General features: G+C 43.6%; 1 protein-coding gene across 5 annotated transcripts in view; it reads left to right on the top strand.

Moving 5' to 3' along the window:
- The window catches only part of DIS3L (DIS3 like exosome 3'-5' exoribonuclease), a 51,436-nt gene that overhangs the window by 8,886 nt on the left and 19,607 nt on the right, over nt 1–22,943 (top strand). For 3 of the 5 annotated variants that reach the window (XM_077746866.1, XM_077746872.1, XM_077746879.1), the window contains exons 2-13: nt 1,784–1,912; nt 3,875–4,010; nt 7,713–7,889; nt 9,349–9,427; nt 10,509–10,688; nt 12,876–13,045; nt 14,596–14,757; nt 16,708–16,955; nt 17,513–17,605; nt 20,225–20,758; nt 22,335–22,489; nt 22,589–22,767. In XM_077746866.1, coding sequence (XP_077602992.1) covers nt 1,784–1,912; nt 3,875–4,010; nt 7,713–7,889; nt 9,349–9,427; nt 10,509–10,688; nt 12,876–13,045; nt 14,596–14,757; nt 16,708–16,955; nt 17,513–17,605; nt 20,225–20,758; nt 22,335–22,489; nt 22,589–22,767 — 2,242 coding nt within the window. Of the gene's footprint in view, nt 1–1,783; nt 1,913–3,874; nt 4,011–7,712; nt 7,890–9,348; nt 9,428–10,508; nt 10,689–12,875; nt 13,046–14,595; nt 14,758–16,707; nt 16,956–17,512; nt 17,606–20,224; nt 20,759–22,334; nt 22,490–22,588; nt 22,768–22,943 lie in introns of those variants that run through there. The other 2 variants (XM_077746886.1, XM_077746892.1) reach the window with 2 other exon arrangements.

Raw genomic sequence — 22,943 nt, 5'->3', positions numbered from 1 at the left:
GCTTAAGAAATAAGTGCTCGTTTAGAAAAATTCAGGCATTACAGAAATGTGTCGAGCAGAAAGTGAAAGCCTTCACCATCCCACTGTGCAGGGCCGGGCGCTGGGAACGGGGTGGTGTAGACTCCTCTATGCGTATTCTAAGAGGTTTTAAAAATGACTTCAAATATGTCTTTGTGAAGGTGGGAAAATTACCAATCAGAAATGTTCTAGGCATTTCGGGGGTGGGGGGCAGCTTTTGTTTGCACAAGTGGGGTCCTATTAAGGACAGCTACCATTTGCAGCAATGAAACTGAACCCTTTTGTTGATTGTGAAAGTGCATAAGTGCTATTACTTGATTCTTTTTAAAATAGCTCAAAATCAGAATAACTAAGAAAATAAAATCACTGTTTCTTGTTTTCTAATTACATGTTACGATGATAACAGATATTGGTGATAAGCACTTATTTAAAGAAGAGAAGTTGGAGAGTTCTGCCTTTGCTTTATTAAAAATACCCATTTAAAAAAAATTTTTTAATGTTTATTATTTTTGAGAGAGACAGTGAGTGGGGGAGGGGCAGAGAGAGAGGGGCAGAGGACACAGAATCTGAAGCAGGCTCCAGGCTCTTGAGCTGTCAGCACAGAGCCTTGGTGGGGCTTGAGCTCATGAACTGAGAGATCATGACCTGAGCCGAAGTTGGATGCTTAACCGACTGAGCTACCCAAATGCCCTACAGACTCATTTTTAAAAAATCCATGGCAGTGGGCTATACGTAGGAATGGAAGGGCACACATTTTATTATGTTAAAAGACATTTTAGAGGTGCCTGGGTCGCTCAGTCGATTGGGCATCAGGTCTCATAGCTAGTGAGTATGAGCCCCATGTCAGGCTCATAGAGCCTGGAGCCTGCTTCAGATTCTTTGTCTCTCTCTGCCCCTCCCCTACTTGCGCTCTGTCTCTTTTTCAAAAATAAATAAACATTAAGAAAAAAAACACATGTTAAATGCCAATCATCTCCCTTGGATGATTTATATGTTAATTTTACATCTAGTTTAGTATCAATCCATTTTTAAGTAAACAGTTGGCTTTCTTTAAGATAACTGAACATTTTCTGTATTTCATATTACCTCGACTATTGAAAATCACCTTCTGAAAAAGAAGAAAGAAAAGCACCATTTTAGATGCTGACCTGTATGAGATGCATATTTGATGAGAGACTTTGGCTAGCACTGTAGGATCTCCTATTGGAAGAAACCTTAAAACTTTGTTCGTTGTCTGACAGATGAAGCTAGTCTCATTTATGTAAATGAGGTGGCTGCATAAATAAAATTCACAGATAAACCCCAGACTTCTCTCCTTTACCTGTCCTTTTCTGGAGCTGCGGGCACAATGCAAAATGTACTAGTGCCTAATGCTGTTTCTAGAACAAAGTGAGGTATGAGAGTAAAGTGCTAAACTCTGCTTGCCTCCTGTCCTCTGCGAGCCTCTAAAGAGGGGGCTGTGCAGGGCAGGCTCATGTAATCACCGAATAAATGACCACTAGTCTAGAAGGGTTTGAAAGGTCGGAGTGATTGATCTACAGGCTAATTAGTGAGGTGCTGCCTGAGCACAATTCCGGCAGGTGAAATTGAGAAACGGTATCCCAATAGTACTACACACACCGAGGCCAAGATAAATAAATGCTTCTTGGGTTTGAAACAATCAATCGTTTGTCCTAAAATGCCTCATCTTCTTTGATCCTTAGCAAGAGCTGGTAGTAGATGAGTACCTGCTGTGTCAGATTTCTCTTTCTCCTCTGTGCCCCAGGCAGTATAACAAATTGCGAAACCTCCTGAAGGATACACGTCATGACTGCATTCTCTTTGCTAACGAGTTCCAGCAGTACTGCTACCTCCCTCGGGAGAGAGGAGAATCCATGGAGAAGTGGCAGACCAGGTATGGCGTCCCCAGATGGCTGTGATGTACAGGACTGTCTTTAATTTTTTTTTTTATTTCTTTTTTAATGTTTATCATTTTTGAGAGAGAGAGACAGAGCGCAAGTCGGGAATGGGCAGAGAGAGGGAGACAAAGAATCGGAAGCAGGCTCCAGGCTCTGCACTGTCAGCACAGATCCCGACATGGGACTCGAACTCATGAAATGTGAGATCATGACCTGAGCCGAAGTCAGGCACTTAACTGACTGAGCCACCCAGGCACCCCTTTAATTTCTTTATCATTGGTTATCTGAGAGTTGATCTAAATTGTATGCTAGAATAAACCAGCAGTTATTCTGGAACTATGATTAATACTGAAATGCTTGATGTGTCACTATTAGAAATTGTCATTAGGGAGCTGCAGATACTCAGTGTGTTTGTCCCAGATCGTAGCCGCTGGTAGGAATATTCTAGTGATCCAGCAGTCATAACTTTAATGTGGGGGGTGGGGGAGGAATCTACCTATAAACTAAGATTATCTCAATTTTTCTGGTAGAAGTTGCTCTGATATACCAACCAGTCCTATTAATCTGAAACTGGTAGGTTAATTCTGGTCAGGCCAGTTTAGCCATTTAGATCTGGCTAAAAGCAGAGCCTGAAGCAAGGAGTTGGGTGTGGGTTGTGGATGTGGGAGGCAGTTCCCTGAAACAGCAGTGAGGAAGTGCAGGGAGTAAGGCAGAAGACAAGGAGGGAAGGCAGTTAAGGGTATGTTACTGCTGTGGGAAACTGAGGCTCAGTCCTACTGGAAGCCTCTGAGAAGCCATGTAGTCTATGCCTCAGAAGTCATCTGGAAGGAGCAAGGCCAGGATGTTATGTAAAGGAGACTTCCGCCTTTAGCTGAGGGTCATTCTGCGCGGGTGTTACCTCCACCTAGTGGGCCTGGGGTGGGATCCACCTGCCGCCCACCTGAAGCCAAAGTCAAGGTGGCCTGGGGCACAGATGCTGGGGACCCACAGCCTCTGCTAGGCTCTTCTGCAGAGAGCCAAGGGCATCTTAAGCTCTCAAATGTCTTACCCATCCAAAACATTTAAATCGTCTTTTTCCTTGTAATTCTTTATCTGTATGGCCATTAAATATTTAAATTCTCTGAAGTAAAATAAGCACGGATACATACTGAGTCCTTAATTATAGTCCTCAGTTCCCACGGGGCTCAATACCAGAAAGGAAAGCCAATCTTTCCCTAGATTAAGTCACATGTGAGCAGTTAGAATGATCTTAATTTACTAATCACACAGGCTTGCACATAGGAGATACTCAGTATATGTTGGCTGAATTTTTTTTTTAATCTAAAACTAAAGGGACCTTAGGTAGTGTTGTAATTTCCAGAAAGGGAAACAGATGCCTACAAAACTGACCATCCAAGTTTACACACTTCACTGGAAACATAATCCACTGGAGACACCCGTCTCCAGACCCAGGCCATGTTTTCCAGTTCCGATTCTTTTCAGGAAGATTTCCAGACATTTCGTGTGCCTCCATAGCAGACCTTATTGGACTGTGACCTTGAGCTAGATGCAGCCTAGTTTTTCTCTTAGCCAGACTTGTCTCTCCATCTTTGAAACCTCATGTAGCCCAGCCTTGTCATCTCTATGGTGCTATGGTCGCAGCTTTCCAGCCACAAGTTATTAAAGGATGGCAAAGCCTCATGGTTTCTAGGTCCTATCAAGAAATGAAAGAGGTTACCCTGGTGGTTGGATGTCTCAGGGAAGAAGAGATTGTCAGGTGCTCTCTGATTCGTGTTTGTATTCCCCAGACTACCCAACCCGGGGCATCCTTAAAATAGGCATCCGGGAATACTTGTTGAGCCATCAGCGGTCATCCTCATTAATGGCAGGACAGCAGATCACAAGGCGGGTGTGAAGCTTTGAACGGTAGCCTGTATTTGTCGGCCTTGGGAGGACTCATGTGCCCCCTGCTTTTCTAGGAGCATATACAATGCAGCCGTTTGGTACTACCACCACTGCCAGGATAGGATGCCAATCCTTATGGTGACAGAGGATGAAGAGGCTATTCAGCAGTATGGAAGTGAAACCGAAGGAGTGTTTGTGATTTCTTTCAAGGTATTTCCATCGGATGTGTCCGTCAGTGTGTCTGTGTGTGTTCATTTCCTCAGTGGCGCGCATAATGCTCTCGATCCTTGTGGCCATACAGAAGAGGGAACATGAAGAGTGAAGGAAGACTTCAGCCAACGAGTTCCATGTCTTTCTCTCCCCAACCAAGTAATCTTTTATTATAAAGATTATTTTTTATGTTTATTTATTTTTGGGACAGAGAGAGACAGAGCTTGAGCCAGGGATGGGTAGGGAAAGGGGGAGGAGACACAGAATGTGAAGCAGGCTCCAGGCTCCGAGCTGTCAGCACAGAGCCTGACGCGGGACTCGAACTCACCAACCGCGAGATCATTACCTGAGCTAAAGTCGGACGCTTAACCGACTGAGCCAGCCAGGTGCCCCCCAGCCAGGTAGTCTTGACTTTAGCAAATTTGGGTAAACCTCCTGTGACTGTAAGACCCATAGCAGCTGAGAGTTCAGCCCAGGAAGACCCTGTTGACAGTGAACCCACGCGTACAGTTATAGCAATAACAATATTAGTAATGATGATGGTGAGGATAGGTTGGATATTATAAAACTGCCAATACCGTTATTTTTGACCTACAAAATGGCAGTTTTACGTGGTCCCACCTAATAGCAATAGCCAACATTTATCTATGCCAGGCAATATTCTAAGTACGTTGTTTCATTGAACTCTTACACCATGAGGTAGATACTGTTGTCCATGTTTTACTGAGGAAACTAGAGCACAGAAAAGCTAAGTAATTCACCCAAGGTCACACAGGTAGAAAGTGAAGGAACCCCGGGCATTCTGAGTCCAGAGTTCTTAACCACCGTGCTCAGCTGCCTCCCACATTGTTTTTCCGAGTACACACATGACACAGTTTCAATCTTTTTTGTTTTTTAAGTTTATTTATTGATTTTGAGAGAGAGAGTAGTACAAGTCGGGGAGGGCCAGAGAGAGACAGGGAGAGAGGGAATCCCAAGCAGACTCCATGCTGTCAGCACAGAGCCCGTTGTGGGGCTTGAACCCACGAACCGCGAGATCGTCACCTGAGCCAAAACTGAGAGTCTGACACTTAACCAACTGAGCCACCCAGGCGCTCCTGGGTACACGATACAGTTTTAAAGGCCAGTCTTGGGGCGCCTGGGTGGCTTAGTCGGTTAAGCTTCCGACTTTCGCTCAGGTCATGATCTCGCGGTTCGTGGGTTCGAGCCCCGCGTCGGGCTCTGTGCTGACTGCCAGCTCAGAGCCTGGAGCCTGTTTCAGTCTGTGACTCCCTCTCTCTCTGACCCTCCCCTGCTCACGCTGTCTCTCTCTCTCTCCTAGAAATAAATAAAAACAAAAAAACAAAAAACCATAAAGGCCAGTCTTGTTTTGCTGCTGCTCCTCGCTCTTCCCTACTTGTGAATGTGCATGGGGTTCGGCAGGAATACAGGAGAGGGCGAGATGTGATATCATTTATGAGAAGGCTGTCACATCAGCTTGGCGTACAGATCACAGGTGGGAGCGGCATCATTGGTGATCATTTCATTGGGCTCTGTTAGCGACACCGTTCTCCTCTTTCTGGGGCACCTTTGGGGAAAGTGGGGCGGCTGTTCATCTCTCAGTAGATTACTGGTCTCTTCTCTCTGCCCAGCTGGCCAATCAAGTGCCAGTGGTTGATAGCGGTTTTTGATTCGGAGCCTCAAATGAGGCCCTCCATTACCCCTGTCAGTTTACAGAAAATCAAGTTGGATTTTGAATTGTAGATTCTCTAAGAGTTCCCAGGTGCATGTATTGCTAAAGATTTGCCAATAGAATTTTCTTGGCCCTGCTGTAAGAAAGTGTGCTGGCGTGCCAGAGAGTTCCGGGGGCGCTGGATATTAATGGCAGTGTCACTTGTTTTTTCTGTTGCAATACATCATGTCTTGTTCCCGCAGAGGACAGTTGCCTAAAATTACATTTTTCTACTTTTTGTTAAAATTACTTTTCTTCGTAGTCCAGTACTATAGTACCGTTTATTGTGTATAGCGTCTCCTAAGCAAACTGTGTGACCGAGGGCTTCATAGAGGCGGATGATGGCAAGAAAAAAAGGGAGGCCAGAGGAGAAGGCCAGAATTTTCTGTGGGGACATGAAGTTGGCTGGGAAGAATGAAGACCATAAATCCTCGTGGAGAGGCAGTTTGAGGCGGCAGGAACTAGGCAGAGATAAGTGATAAGTGACCATAGACTTGGAGTACTGATATTAGCACAGACAGAACTTCTTGAAAGACTGGGGAAGGAAAGGAAGTGATTTAAATAGGACCCTGAAGTCCATGGGAGAAATATTAGCATTGACCTTAAGTATAATGTATTTTCTTTTTTTTTTTAATTTTTTTAATGTTTATTTATTTTTGAGAGAGAGACAGACAGAGCACGAGCTGGGGAGTGGCAGAGAGAGCAAGCGAGCGAGCGAGAGAGACAGAGACAGAATCCAAAGTAGGCTCCAGGCTCTGAGTTGTCAGCACAGAGCCTGATGTGGGTCTTGGACTCTCAAACCGTGAGATATGACCTGAGGCAAAATCAGATGCTCAACTGACTGAACCATCCAGGCGCCCTACATTTTCTTTTTAATGTGAAAAAAGTAAATGTGCTAGACTCTACCTTAGACTTAAAAACATGTAAATTTGATTTTATTTAGTGAAAGCCGACCATTCGAGGGAGTGTATTGCATCAGCACACCATTCTCTAGCGGGTGGTATCCACTCTGACAGACTTACACCAAGAGGTACAGTGACACTCAGTAATAGTCTACATGAGGGGGGCGGGGAACATGACCACTTGTTTCAAAGTTAAGTTTCGTACCAGGTCATCACACTAATAGCAACATCTACGTGAAGAGTGTTATTACATCTGTGGATGGTCACCAAGGCAGACTCCATAGTCCGGGAGCTTACGAGGAGGAAGCCTCAGAAGAATAGAAACATCTTGACTTTGCCCCTCTCTGCTCATTTGATGTAGCCAGTGGGTTGGGGGAAAGGAGATGTTTCCAAATGCACTTTACACCTTGCCGTTTTTACGTGCTTATTGAAGTTTCTTATAAATTTCAAATGTTTTCAGAATGAAAAAAACAAGACAAGAATGCACACATAAGAGCTTCTTCTCTGTATTCGCTATAGGCTGTTGTCTGCAGCAATGAGATACACATAAAGATAGCCAGAAGGCAGGGGCCCCTGGGTGGCTCAGTCGTTTAAGCATCAAACTTCAGCTCAGGTCATGTTCTCATGATCTCACGGTTGGTGAGTTCAAGCCCCACATCGGGCTCTGTGCTGACAGCTCAGAGCCTGGAGTCTGCTTCGGATTCTGTGTCTCCCTTTCTCTCTCTGCCCCTCTCCCACTCACACTCTATCTCTCTCCCCCTCTCTCTCAAAAGTAAATAAACATTAAAAAATTTACAAAAAAGATACGCAGAAGGCCACGTGTGTATGCACAGAGAGAAGACATTCAAAAGTGCAGAGTAAGCATTCCGTGGTAGGTAGGGCTTCCCTAGGGTCGTTTGGTGAGGCTTCAGGGATTGATGAGATGATAGAAAACTAATCAGTAACATGAGGCTCCGGGAAGGTAGTGCTCCTTTACCACCTCTTCAAAACCACACGCCAGCAGTTCCCATCCGGGACTGCTTGTAATACCACCGAAAGGGAGAACATTATCTCCTGACCATGTTTCTCTTCTGCCTTCATTAAATGCAGAATTACCTGGACAATTTCTGGCCTGATTTAAAGGCCGCCCACGAGCTTTGTGACTCCATCCTTCAGTCTCGACGGGAAAGAGAGAATGAGAGTCAGGAGAGCCACGGGAAGGAGTACGCAGAACATCTTCCCCTGGAAGTGTTGGAAGCCGGCATTAAATCCGGACGCTACATCCAGGTGAGGGTGGTCATGAGGCATCGGCGTTGGGACGAGCCAGCTTGTTTTCTTCTCTCCTTTATGGCCTGCCACAGGCCTTTAATTTCAGAGGCTGTAAATAAAATGGGCATGGGTAAGCCAGGGCTGTCATTGTTGAGGACGGTTGGCGGTCATTCTTCCCAGGGACACCTTGCCGTCTGGTTTGGTGCTACTCTATAATCTTCTTAATTGGTTTATGTATTGAGCATCACACAAGCAGGCTTATAAACACCTCCAGTCTCTGGGAAAGAGAATATCTTTTGGAATCAAGGTCTGGAGATTGGACACAATTGTGAAATTGGTGACATTTGGCTTCTTCACCCCTTTGCAATATTTGTGGTCTTACAGGACACAGACCCCAGAAGCTGTTAAGCTGTCTTGAGAAGGAATCTGATAAAATTATTATTCAGATTTCAGCACTTTTACATGCGTGTGTGTGTGTGTGTGTGTTTATGCAGTGTTATCACATTGGTAGATTTGTGTATCCACCAGCACTATCAGGATACAAAATTGTTCCATCATGGATTTTACATTTTTAACAGTTTTTATGCAGGCCAAAGTTTGAGAATAGCATACTGAAGTCCCTCCCTAAAGTTGTGGGTTTCTTTTTTTTTTTCCCCTTTTGAGAGAGAGTGTGTGTGCTTGAGCAGGGCAGGGGAAGGGGGGGAGAGAGAGAGAGAGAGAAACGAGAGTGGGGTGGTGGGGAGAGGGAGAGAATCCTAAGCAGTCTCCACACCCAGCACAGAGCCCTGCTTGGGGTTCAGTCTCATACCCTGAGATCCTGACCTGAGCAAGACTCAAGAGTTGGACGCTTAACTACCTGAGCCACCCAGGTGCCCCTAGTGTTTTAAATAAGTATAACTAGAGTGGCTTATGCTTCCAACTTGATAGTAAAGCTTATGGCATTCCAGGGAGGATATTTTGAGGAAGAAGATTTTTTTCAAGTCCACTCATCACTTAGGTAAAATAGATCATGGCACCTCCAACACCCGGTATAGGTATAGCCAAGAATAGTTCAGAGTGATGGTGTGTTTTCTAGAGAAAAGAAACCTTGGTGACAAATATTTTTCCTAAAGGAAGGGATCACAGACCTTAAAAAAATATTTGGGGTATTTTCTTTAAATTTACATATTCATTTTGAGAGAGACAGAGCGAGCAGGGGAAGGGCAGAGAGAGAGACAGAGAGAGAGACAGAGAGAGAGAGAGAATCCCAAGCAGGCTCTGTACTGTCAGCACGGAACCCAATGCATGTGGCTTGAACTCACAAAACGTGAGACCATGACCTGAGCCAAAGCCCAGAGTCCGACACTTAACTAACCGACTGAGCCACCTGGACACCCCATATTTTGGGGATACTTTCATATGCTTTTTGAAAACTGTACCTTTGGGGGTAAAGCAGGCAGGAAGGAAATTTTTCAGTTGACTTTTATTATGATTTTAGGGTGTCCTGAATGTCAACAAACACAGGGCACAGATAGAAGCTTTTGTTCGACTTCAAGGAGCCAGCTGCAAAGATTCAGGTTCAGTATACGCCTTACATAAACTGCCGTACTGTGTCTCTGTTCTGGTATTGCACGACGAAGAAAGGAAGGGTGAAACTTTCACATCCCGTCTCCCACGTTAGATATCCCTGCTCTGGGTGTGTTTTGCCTGTCTCCTCGTGTTTTATCTATAGTTTCTAATTTTATTGTAGTCAGTTTTAAAAAACGAGAATAGCTAAGTTTTACTGAGTGCTCACTCTACATCAGGTGCTGTTCTAAGCTCTTGATACAGACACTGCTTTGCACCTGTTATTGGCGAGGCTACACAAAGCTGCAAGTGAAGAAACTGTAACACAGAGAAGCAATGTAACTTGCCCAAGATCACATACCCGGGAAGTGGTGGGGCTGAATCTTTTGCTGAGACAGTTGGACTGTGATTTTAAGACCCTTCCCTGTGCTGCCTTATTGGAATAATTTTTATTTTGTTTTACAGATTTTTTTTTTTTAAGAGTGTTTATTTTGAGAGAAACAGAATGAGCAGGGGAAGGGACAGAGAGAAGGAGAGAGAATCCCAGGCAGGCTCCGCGCTGTCAGCACAGAGCCCAACGCGGGGCTTGAACTCATGAACTATGAGATAGATCATGGCCAGAGCCAAAGTTAAAAGTCAGATGCTCAACCGACTAAGCCATCCAGGCACCCTTGGAATAATTTTTTAAAATGATAAAAAGGAAAAAGGTGTGTAAATAAGTTGTGTCATAACAGAGTGTAGTTTTAGGTCTTCAGTGGCCGGGTGAAAAGCACCCTGGTAGTCAAAGGGGCATGGCTGGGTTGAAGGCAAATGAGAAATCCTGCCTTTCTCTGGCTTATGCTGAGAGTTCGGCGGTAGCCATGGCTCCTCTGCCTGCCGACCCCTCCCTGACTTCATGGCCCCCTAGGCTGTGTGACAGAAGTCAAGCCTGGGCTTATGTAGTCTCATGCATGGGACTGTCACCCACCTTAACAGATGGCCAGAGCAAGCCCTTAGCAAAGCATGTGCTGTAAAATGGCACAGTGGCTTCGGTGTTGGAAAGGCCTCATGGGCGTGGCTTGCCCAGGTTTCTGCATTCCTGCCCAAACACAGGTTTAGTCAGTGACGTCCTAGTCCACGGCATGAAGGCTCGTAACCGCTCGATTCACGGAGACGTGGTAGTCGTGGAGCTGCTCCCTAAAACCGAATGGAAAGGAAGAACCGCCGCTCTGTGTGAGAATGACAGTGATGACAAGGCCTCGGGAGACCCCCCGAGTGAGCCCATGCCCACAGGTGAGCCCACCGGCTGGTGTCCCAGTTATCCACTCTTCCTGCGGAACATTTATCGTGCCAGACTTACTACAGTTATTACGGTACAATGTAGTTTCTTTTCCCCCAATGTCAGTTGCCCCTCTCCGCAGATTTATTCTCCAGCATCCAAATATGCTGTGCTGTCTCTTAGAACAGAACAAAACCAAAAATCCTCTCAAATTCCTCATCCCTTCCAGTACCACCCTTTTCTCTGCTTCAGTTTATGGTGAGACTCCATGAAACCCTTAGTCCTGCCTTCTCTCTGCTTCCTCTTCACCCATTCTCTCCTGAAGCAGCTACACTCAGGCGTCCCCACCCCCCAAAGAAACCCCTGACCTCTTGTCACCGGTGACCTCACTGCCAACATCCCTCAGCACCCGTAACCATCAGCAGCATTTGGCCAACAGATCTTTGGCTTCTGGGTTCTCCACTCCTGCTGGCCGCTCCTTCTCAATCCTTTTGCTAGAGCTTCTCTGTCTTACGGACCTCTTGGATACACCGGGGTCCTCTCTGAATCCCCATCCGCCCCCTCTCCCTGGGGACCTCCTTCACTCCTCTGGCTTTGTTTCTCCAGCACAGCCCAGACGCCCTTCTCAGCCTCCAGTATTGTCTGTTTGGCATCTTCCCTGGTATCCAGTGGGCATCTCACACTTACCTTGCCTAGTAACAAACCCCTGATTTCCGCCCCCAAACCTGCTTCTCCCTGACTGTTCCTGTCTCCGTAAATGGCAGGTTCATTCTACACTTGGTCAACCCAGAGGTCCTGGGATTACACACATCAGCAAGTCCTGGCAGCTTCTCCCAGATGCCACCCCTTCTCCCCTAACTGGTCTGCTAGAAACCATGGATGCGACTACCCCACCTCCTCACTGGTCTCCTGCCCCGACCCTGGCTCCCAAATGGCCTTTTCTCCAAATGGGAGCCAGCCACAGGGGTCCTTTCATGTATTTCCTTGTTTGTTTGCTTTTTAATGTTTATTTTTGAGAGAGAGAGTGCGAGACGGGTAGGGACAGAGAGAGAGACAGACACAGAATCCAAAGCGGGCTCCAGGCTCTGAGGTGTCAGCGCAGTGCTCAACACAGGGCCTGAACCCACAAACCATGAGAATCACAACCTGAGCTGAAGTCAGACACTTACCTGACTGAACCACCCAGGCGCCCCCACAAGGATCTTTTTTAAAAAGTCTTTGCTCAAAGCTCTCCAGTGGCTGCTTCCTGCTTCTCTCAGAATGAAATTCAGAGGCCTTACCGTGGCCTACAGGGTCCTGCCAGCTTGGGCTACCTTGTGGCACTGTCCTCATCATCACTCTGCGGCTGCATGGACCAGTTTGTCCTTTGCGCCACTGGAAACGAACTTTCCCCAAACCTCCCCATGCCAACCTCCCTCACTTCAAGTCTCTGCTCAGATGTGACTTTATTTAATAGCTGACCACTCTTGGTCACCTTACCTTACTTTGGATCTTTCTGAGCAAACATCGCTCCCTTCGCTGTATTTACTTCTTATTGTCTGTTTCCCACCCCCACAGAGACCCAGACTAGAGCATCCACTGTAGAAAACCCAGGACTTTGTTCTAATGCTGCTACATTCCCTGCAGCTAGAACAGGGCCTCATACCTGGTAGGGGCTTAATAAACATTTGTGGAAAGATAGCACTTTTAACTATTAAAATTTGTTTTTTCTTGGCCGTGGTCCATGATGATTGAAAGTGCTATGTATCAGGCTTATGATTAGAATACTTTCCTGCATATAAGTTTAGCCCAAATGATCTTGGCTGGTGGGAGAATGCAGGAAAGGCAGTGAAAATGCACAGGAGAGGGCAGGAGTTGAAAAAAGTGAACATTATTGGCTTTTCCCAACATACCTAAACCCTGCATGTTTGATATGGTTGATAAGGGAAGGGCAAAAGAGAAGGTGGGACTAATGGATTCTAAATGTCACATCGGACCCCACAGTAGGAAGGGCATACTGATGATATTATTTAAAAAAAATTATCTTTCAAAAAATTAGCATCTTAAGGCGAATGTTTAAGCATCTTTCAGCTTGTGTGGGTGTGCGCATGATACAAACGGGTCATTGTGTTTCTGTTCTCTTCCTCACTGCCGAGCTAGTCAGCCTCCAGATAGGGAACATCTCACCAGCTACAGCCTTCTTTTGTTTTGTTTTCCCAAAGGCAGAGTGGTGGGCATCCTTCAGAAGAACTGGCGGGATTACGTGGTGACATTTCCGTCCAAAGAAGAGGTCCAGTCTCAGGGCAAAAACGCTCAGAAAATCCTAGTCACACCTTGGGACTACAGAATTCCCAAGATCCGAATTAGCACTCAGCAAGCAGAGGCCCTCCAGGTAGCTGACATTGTGCTTCCGCTGTTCCCCAGCTTCTGTGTCTGCTAGCCTTTGAGCTACCCCAGAAACACTGTTAATTCCTTTGCATAAGAAGGGATAAATTATTGATGGCATCTGGCATTTCAAGATCCTGGTGTTTTTCTTTTTTTTATTTCTAAATATATAGAACCATCTATTAAGTAGTCCTTGGTTAATAAATGAAGGCCAGAAAGAAACTGTCCTAGAAAGGACAGCTACCGAGTACATACATTATCCAGCTGTCCAACACAGAAACTTTCAATAGATATGCTTTGCCAACACTAACAAGCTTTCTTCCAGCAAGTGATATAGAAATACGATCACCCTGCCCTGTAGGGATGATATAGTGGTACTTCACCGAATCGATTACCCATAAAAGAATAACACTGGGGAGAAGACCTACACAAGAAAGTTAGAAATTAACCTGTACTCTGGTGAAGCGTATAGACATCGGCCAGCTTGATATTTGCCTGATGTTGTACAGTTTGTAAATGAGACACTGAAGCAGGACGTCCCCAGTCAGCAAGCAGGTCGTTATGGTCCCTTCTTCATTTTTTGAAGCCTCCTGCAGGCTTGCTGTAGCCAGGCACAACCATTGCTTTCCAGATCCACAGGTTTGCTGGAATTTGGGAGCGGTGTGGTTCAGTTCACACTGACACCTCCTTTCCCACCAAAAGCTGTCTTTAAAAATTACAAAGCAATTTCATGGGGCGCCCGGGTGGCTCAGTCGGTTAGTGTCCGACTTCGGCTCAGGTCATGATCTCACAGTTTGTGGGTTCGAGCCCCACATCTGGCTCTGTGCTGACAGCTAGCTCAGAGCCTGGAGTCTGTCTTCAGATTCTGTGACTCCTTCTCTATCTGACCCTCCCCTGCTCATGCTGTCTCTATCTCTCTCTCTCAAAAATAATTAAAACATTTAAAAAAATTATAAAGTAATTTCAAAGGAAGTAGAATGTATCTCCCATGCTTGCAAAATTTTTTGTTTTGAAATTGTACTGTGCACAATGAGGTTTTCCTTTGTGTTGTGAATGTTAACTAGAATGTGTTACAATTGGCTTTCTTTTTTTTTTCTTTTAAGTTTGTTTATTTATTTTGAGAGAGCACCTATGTGAGACCTGCAGAGAGGCAGAGAGAGAATCCCAAGCAGGCTCCAAACTGCCAGTGCAGAGCCCAATGTGGGTCTTGATCCTACGAACCGTGAGATCATGACCTGAGCCAAAACCAAGAGTCAGATGCTTTTCTCAGCCACCCAGGTACCCCACAATTGGCTTTCTTTAACAGAATAAAATTTCCAGCCTACTTATTTGATGTAGAGAGGTATTGCCTCCCTCCAAAGCGTTGGGCCAAGCATTTACATAACCATCTGGCAGTTTAGTAAAACAGGAAGAACCAAAACAAAACCCAAAACCCACAGTTAAATCGGCCACTCTTTTTGGAGCTGGGTGCTGTTTATCTCCTTCGTTTGGTGCTTCTAATTGACCCACTTAATTCCCGGTGCTGGGCTAATGGGTTTTTTTCCCTTTCTCGTGCAGGACTTCAGGGTGGTTGTGCGTATTGACTCCTGGGAGTCCACATCCGTGTATCCAAATGGACATTTTGTACGTGTGTTAGGAAGAATCGGGGATCTGGAAGGGGAAATCGCGACCATCTTGGTGGAAAACAGTATTTCCGTGGTCCCTTTCTCCGAAGCTCAGGTCAGGTTTCCCCAAGTCCTTTGGTCTGGTGAAAGACGTTCTGTACAGTTTCTTTTTGCATTTGTCCGTTGTTTGTTTGGTCATGAAGAAGAAAAATCTCTGTGCTGGGTAACCACTCACTAAAGCCACAGATACTAGAAGACTCTCACTCATCTCTATTCTGTGTTTGGACCAGACCGAAGTCAGTTTCGAATGCACAGTTCATTTCCTAGAGCCTCATGGCCCTTAAAGTTTTACATTTTCCAACTGTGCTTAAAAATGGCATGTCAGTATCGTATTGTCAGTACATATCCATCCCCAGCAGCTGCGAGGCCGCCTAGTTACAGACCTACTGGGCTCTGCTGCCTGTCCTAATCCTTCAACCAGAGACTTGCACAGAGCAGCGGGGAAGCGGCTTCTTGAGTTCTATACATCTCTGACCCATGGGTCAAAAAATCATGCTCATGAAACAGTTTCTGTAACCTTTGCCGAAAACATAAATTCGATAAACATTAAACATTAGCTATTTTCATCACTTTATGATCTCATAAAATCCTCATAAATCTTGTTTATTATTCTTGCATAACTATACTCACAGTGTGCCCATGCTATTTTCTATTCTGTTTCTTTCACTTAAAATTATTTCTGTGTATTGACATAGCTACTTCTTAGTAGTTATGGTAGTTGATTGTGTATTGATGTACTCTGGTTTGTTTAAGTCTTCCTCAGTTGTGGAGCCTCGGGCTGTTTAATTTTTCAGGAGTCTAAAAAAAATGCTACCTCAAACATTTTTATAAACATTGCTCTTTTTTTTTTTTTCTTTCTCATCATTTTTCTTGGGACGTAATCCTTAAAGTAAGATTACCAAGTCAAAGGGCATAAAAAATTTAAGTGGCTTTTCTTATGTAGCAGTAGATTGTTCTCAAGAAAAATTGGACCAGTTTGCATTGCCATCAAGAGCATATGGGTGTCCTTATTTTCATTATAGTTTTTGACAGAACAGTAGCTATAATAGTAAAATATTTTAGAATATTTTACATTATTAAATTTTCATGTTTAACATTAGTTTCTGAAAATTATTTGTTGAGTTGCTTTGACAACTCTTAGTGAAAATGTTAGAATAAAATAAAGCATGGATTAAACTTCATAGGACTAGAATTTTCTCTCCTCATTTAGCCTACTTACTGCAAATTGATGGCCTAAACAAGTCATAATGGAGAGAAAATGCCCTAGATTGGTCCTGCTTAAATTATCTTTAAGGAATAGGCTTTTAGCATTTGGGACATGTTGATTTTTTTTTTCGGGGCCTGAATTGAATTAAAAGCTCAACTGCATTTAAACAAATGAATCATTTGAAAATGGGGTAGAGGTTGTGCTCTTTTTTTTTTTAATTTTTTTTAAACATTTATTTATTTTTGAAAGACAGAGTTTGAGCAGGAGAGGGGCAGAGAGAGAGGGAGGCACAGATTCTGAAGCGGGCCCTAGGCTCCAAGCTAGCAGCACAGACCCCAACACAGAGCTCGAACTCATAAGCCGTGCGATCATGACCTGAACCAAAGTCGGCTGCTTAACTGACTGAGCCACCCAGGCGCGCAGAGGTTATGCTCTTGATAAGCCTCCATTTATCCTTGCTCTGGCCTTCATAACTAAAGAAGCTGCTGGAAACTGGCACATTTCCTGTCAGACTGTAAGGTCCTCAGGGGCAGGAGATTGTGTCTTTCCTCTTGGCTCCTGACCTTTCCAGAGCCTTGCACAGTTCCTGACACACCTCAGTCATCTAATAAATAATTATTATTATTTATAATAATATTTATTATTCGCTTCCAAAGAAGCAAACGCAGGTTAATTGCAAAAGGTAATGGGAAATGGATGGGACTTCTAGGAGGTGGCAGTGAGAATCTTCTAGAGCCCAGGATTTCGTAGGAAACTTGGGGTGTGTGAATTGCCGAATGTCTGACTCTTGTTGTACAGATGTGTGAGATGCCAGTAAACACACCGGAGAATCCCTGGAAGGTGAGTCCTGAAGAGGAACGAGAACGTAAAGACTTGAGGAAGACCCATCTCGTATTCAGCATTGACCCAAAAGGCTGTGAAGACGTGGATGACACACTCTCAGTCAGAACCTTAAATAACGGCAACTTGGAACTTGGGGTCCACATTGCAGATGTGACACACTTTGTGGCACCAAATTCATATATTGACATTGAAGCTAGAACAAGGTAATGCTATTTGAAATGAACACTGTGGTTATGTGTGTGTGACTATAACAAATTCCATACCTCTCTACTTCCAGATTTTCAAAACGAACATTTCATAATTCTGTGCAATTCTGCAAACTGCTCCTAGGGGGGAAAATATTGAGGTCTGCTTCCCCTTTCCCTTTAGAGAAACAGCACCTTGATCAATTTACCTTTCCTTTTTTTCAACAGAACCTTTCCCACACTTTCCTTTTAAATTGCAGTGAGTTAAATGTTTCAGGTAGGAAATCCATTTTATGTGAATACTGGATCATTACACTCCTGTTTTTCTTAGACGACTAAGATTCATGCCACTTTTTCATATCAGTGGAAGAATATTCAGCCCAAGGCAGTACCCCTTAGAAAAGTGGGAGCATGGGAATAGCTTTATTACCCAGTCCGCTGCACTTTATGAAAAAGCAACAGCCTTGGGGGATTTGCACTGAGGATTTGGCCATTTCCCTCCCCGCGGCTCCTGCAGTCAGCACTTCTGCCTCTCGCTGCTGAAGGTCACGCACTCGCATGTGTGTCATTCACAGGGCCACCACTTATTATTTAGCAGACCGGCGCTATGACATGCTGCCCTCCATCCTCAGCGCTGATTTGTGCTCTCTTCTGGGAGGCGTTGATCGGTGAGTTTTGGGGGGTTTTTTTTGTTTTTTTTCTTTTTTTTTTTGCTTTCTGTTTTTTTAATCTCCAGAGTCCGTCCTGGCTCTTCTGTGATGCCCAGTGCTCTTGCTTCTGGCCTCTTTCTCATCTTCTTTCTAATATGCTCCACCCCCTACTCCCCACCCTCATTACCCCCTGTATTCTTTGTACCCGCTTAATTTTAGGCAGCTTTATTTCTCTAGCCTTCCTCTCATCTTTTCTGTTTATCTAGCTGTGAGGCTGCTTCTGCCTCTGTTGTTGGCTTTTTAAACTCAGCTAAAGTCTGGGAAGAAACAGATAAGGCTTTGCGTGTATGTATTCCCTGGTTGAGGCTATTTTGCATGAAGATCATGAACATAGGGAGTTTTTTGTTTATTTGTTATAGTTAATGTTTATAGCTATCTTTGAATATGTAATAAAACTGAAATCCATAGATTCTAAAAAATATTTAATGAAGGGCTCCCTTCTGCCATTTCCCCCCAGCTACCAATTCTTACGTGGTTTTCTAGATATAATGCACAACCACGCAAATGTCGATGTGTGGTCTCTTTTATGCACAAATGGTGACGTGTGTGTACACACACACACACACACACACACACCGTTCAGCACCTTGCTTTTTTTTTTTCTCTTAACAATGTATCTTGGAGATCATTCCATATTAATCTATGGAAATAGATTATTTATCTATGGAACAGTTGCTTCTTTATGGAAATTTGGATTGTTTTCAATCTTTTGCTATTACAAACAAAACTACTGAATTATAGGGAACATAAGTAATTTCACATTTTTAAAAGTACAGTATATCTGGAGGATAAATGTCTAGAAGTGGAATTTCTATGTCAAAGGGTATATGCATTTGTGTTTAGATAGATATAATCAAATTGCCCTCCATAAAGGTTAAACCAATTAGATTCCCACCATCAACATGAGAATGCTTGTTTCCCTAAAGCCTTGCCAACAAGGCAAGTTGTATATTTTTTTTTATCTTTGCTAATTTGATAGATGAAAATGGTATCTTAGGGATGCCTGGCGGCTCAGTTGGTTAAGCATCTGACTTCAGCTCAGGTCATGATCTCATGGTTTGAGTTCGAGCCCCATATGGGACTCTCTGGGCCTGCTTTGGATCCTTTGTCCCCTGCTCCCTTTGCCCCTCCCCCACTGGCTCTTTCTCAAAACAAGTAAATAAACTTCAAAAAACAAAAAGAAAGAAAATATCTTAGGTGGTTTTAATTTGCATTTTTCCTATTATGAGTACATATTTGGGTATGTTTAACCCAAATATAAATATAAACATAAATATAAAACATATTTGGGTATGTTTAAGAGTCATTTATGTATTTTATTCTGTGAACCGTTTAATATTCCTTTCCCATTTTTTTGAGTTCTTTATCTGTTAGGTTTTTAAAAAAACTTTTTAAATGTCTTATTTATTTCTGAGACAGAGAGAGACGGCGTGAGCAGGGGAGGGTTAGAGAGAGGGAGATACAGAATCTGAAACAGGCTCCAGGTTCTGAGCTAGCTGTCAGCACTGAGCCCAATGGGCTGGAACCCATGAACCGTGAGATCATGACCTGAGCCAAAGTTGGACGCTTAATCAACTGAGCCACCCAGGCACCCTGAGTTTTTTATCTATTAGTAATTGACTTATAAGAATTCCTGGCATATCAGGAAAATTAGCCCTTTTTTTTTAATGTGAGTTGCAAATGTTGCATAAGGTTGTTTTTTTTTTTAAGTTTGTTTGTTTTGAGAGAGACAGAGACAGCATGAGTAGGGGAGGGGTGGAGAGAGAGGAAGACCAAGAATCCCAAGCAGGCTCCCACACTGTCTGCACAGAGCCTGAAGTGGGGCTTAAACTTAGGAAGCCATGAGATCGTGACCTGAGCAGAAACCGAGTCGGACACTTAACCGACTGAGCCACCGAAGCACCCCTATTGCATAGGTTTTTAAATAGAGTGATTTGGTGGTAAAGCAGTTCTTTACTAAGTGAACTTTTTGTTAATTAATCGTCAACGATAGTGATATGATAGTTCAGTGTTATTCTGTAGGATTTGAAAAGCTTTCCTCTTCTTTATACTAGAGAGCCCGACAGACTTGACTCTTTCAGTGCTATGCTAGTCTAATCAAAATGGAGAACTGTAAGATAGTGTTTGTACCTTTACATGTGAACTCATCTCAGACTTGCTCAGAGCTCAACAGAACCTAGTCTAACTTTGTTGTAATTTTAAATAGTGTTTCATTTAGTGGTGGAGTGTTTGGATGGAGACATTGGTCCAAAAACCTGTCAAGGTACATTTAGGGTCTAGTTCTACTTACTTCAAAAATGGAAGAATTGAGGGCACCTGAGTGGCTCGGTCAGTTAAGCGTCCAACTTCCACTCAGGTCATGATCTCATGATTCATGGGTTCGAGCCCTGTGCCTGGCTCTGTGCTGACAGCTTGGAGCCTGGACCTTGCTTGGGATGCTGTCTCCCTCTGTCCCTGCCCCTCTCCTGCTCACGCTCTTTCTCTCTCTCAAAAAGTAAGTAAACATTAAAAGTTTTTTTTAATTAAAAAAATAAATGGAAGAATTGAATAGTGATGTCAGCGCTATTGGTTTTTTAGGTATGCCGTAAGTGTCATATGGGAATTAGATAAAACCTCCTATGAAATTAAGAAAGTGTGGTATGGCAGAACCATTATTCGATCGGCATACAAACTGTTCTATGAAGCAGCCCAGGAACTGCTGGATGGAAACTTCAACATTGTCGATGATATTCCAGAATTCAGAGACTTGGATGAGAAGAGCAGACAAGCTAAACTAGAGGAGCTAGTGTGGGCCATTGGGAAGTTGACGGACATAGCACGCCACGTCCGAGCTAAACGAAACCGTTGCGGTGCCCTGGAACTGGAAGGGGTAGAGGTTCGTGTTCAACTGGATGAGAAGAAGAACATTCATGACCTCATCCCTAAGCAACCCCTGGAAGTCCATGAGACGGTGGCTGAATGCATGATCCTGGCCAACCACTGGGTAGCTAAGAAGATCTGGGAGAGCTTCCCACATCAGGCCTTGTTACGCCAACACCCTCCTCCACACCAGGAGTTTTTTTCCGAACTACAAGAATGTGCAAAAGCAAAAGGCTTCTTCATAGATACACGGTAATTCCTCTTTTGAGGGGGCAGAGGGAAGGGAGTGCCGTGTGCTTATTTATCTTACGGTAGTTCTTAAAATGTGACAGCCAGATCTTTGCCCCAAAATAGAAAACTTGTTAGCTCTTTTCACTTACTATATAATGTAGGTATAGAGATTAAAATTAAAACAAGTTTCTTTAGGCATAATGTTGATCCACTACAATTTGTAATACAGAAGTAAGGAGCCTGTTATCCTTGGTTTAATTTCATCAGCCCCTTAGGCAAATACTAAGTAATCCCATTTATTTCAATACTTTCAAAATGCACCAGATCTTTGAGCCAGTATCCTAAAACACCACACCAAATGTAAATTTATATCGTCACCTCATAGAATGAGACATTTTTACTGCCCCCCCCCCCCCCCCCCTGCNATTTTCTCTGTGGAAAATGTGTAGGATGTCTTCCTAGCCCCATCAGTAGAGCATGCAACTCCTGATCTCAAGGTCATGAGTTTAAGCCCCATGCTGGGTTTACTTCAAAACAAAAATAGGGACGCCTGGGTGGCTCAGTCAGGTAAGAATCTGACTTCAGCTCAGGTCATGATCTCACGGTTTGTGAGTTCGAGCCCTGTATTGGGCTCTGTACTGGCAGCTCAGGGCCTGGAGCCTGCTTCAGATTCTGTGTCTCTCTGTTCCCGCCCCTGCTTGCATGCTGTCTCTTTGTCTCAAAAATAGATAAACATTTAAAAAAAATAGCTAAAAGGGCACCTGGGTGGCTCAGTCAGTTAAGCGTCTGACTTCGGCTCAAGTCATGATCTCACAGGTTCGTGGGTTCAAGCCCCGCATCGGGCTCTGTGCTGACAGCTTGCTCAGAGCCTGGAGCTTGCTTCAGATTCTGGGTCTTCCTCCCTCTGACCCTCCCCTTCTCACTGCTCACGCTGTCTCTCTCTCTCTCAGAAATAAAACCATTAAAAAAAATTTTTTTAAATAGCTAAAGACATTAAATAAAAAAGACGTAGAGGATTTTTTTCAATATTTTGTTTCAAGTAATAAGTGCTAATTAAAATATCATTTATCAAAATGGATTTGTTTTTTTACACCTGTGTCTGTGATAGTATCTTTTGTTCGTTTGTTTGTGGATGGCCTGTGCATGTGCCAGGTACACTTGGTAAGGCTTTTCAGACATCGTGTCATTTGTATTTTACAGCAGGGAATTACATCTGGTGAAGTGACCTACCTATAGATTACCAGTTAGTCAAGGCAGAATCTGGATTTGAATCCACATCTGTCATACTTGAAGGCTTCCATTAGTTTATATTCTCTTGATGCTCTTATTCATTTTCCATTTTTCTTCCATTTCTTAGTGGGCTACACTATAGAAGTGAATTATGTGCTGAATTTTTCATTTCATCTTTTCATATAATTCTGTATTTCCTGGGTTTTAAAAATTATTTTGATAAATAGAATACTTCCAGTCTCTCTTTATTTTCTCTTTAAAAAAAGGAAAATAATTTATGTTTCTTTTACTTGTACACCTTAGGTTTAGTTTAACTTGTAAATTATTGCTTGAAGACTAAATAAAAGTTTTTACTTTTTTTTGTCAGGTCCAATAAAACACTGGCTGATTCTTTGGATAACGCCAATGACCCCAACGATCCCATTGTAAACAGGTTGCTGCGATCGATGGCCACGCAGGCGATGTCTAATGCGCTGTATTTCTCCACTGGGTCATGTGCAGAGGAAGAGTTCCATCATTATGGTGAATGATCGCATTTTCTTTTGTGTGGCCATAACCTTGAGCAAGTCGTTTAAAAGTATGTCTTTTTGTTTATTTCCATCTTTTGGTTTCTTTTTGAAGGCCTTGCATTAGATAAATATACTCACTTTACGTCTCCAATAAGAAGATATTCAGATATCATAGTACACCGATTGTTAATGGCGGCCATCTCAAAAGACAAGAAAATGGAAATTAAGGACAGTTTATTCAGCAACAAAGATCTTGAGGAATTATGCAGACATATCAACAACAGAAACCGAGTAAGAGGGGATTTTAAGTTCTCTTACCCATCATCTCTTTCGCTAAGGGAATATCGGCTTTGTTGTGTAGTGGAATGAAGAAGTACCATATATACTAGCAAATTAAATCCTAGCATTATTCTAACCAATGAAATTAACATGAAAGATCGTTTCTTATGTTGCTCTCAGTATATTTA

Source organism: Crocuta crocuta, unplaced genomic scaffold (genome assembly GCF_008692635.1).
Source record: "Crocuta crocuta isolate KB4526 unplaced genomic scaffold, BGI_CrCroc_1.0 scaffold130, whole genome shotgun sequence".
In the NCBI taxonomy this organism is placed as follows: Eukaryota; Metazoa; Chordata; class Mammalia; order Carnivora; family Hyaenidae; genus Crocuta; species Crocuta crocuta.
Note: the sequence above shows the minus strand (reverse complement) of the source record. Positions and strands in the feature narration are given on the sequence as shown.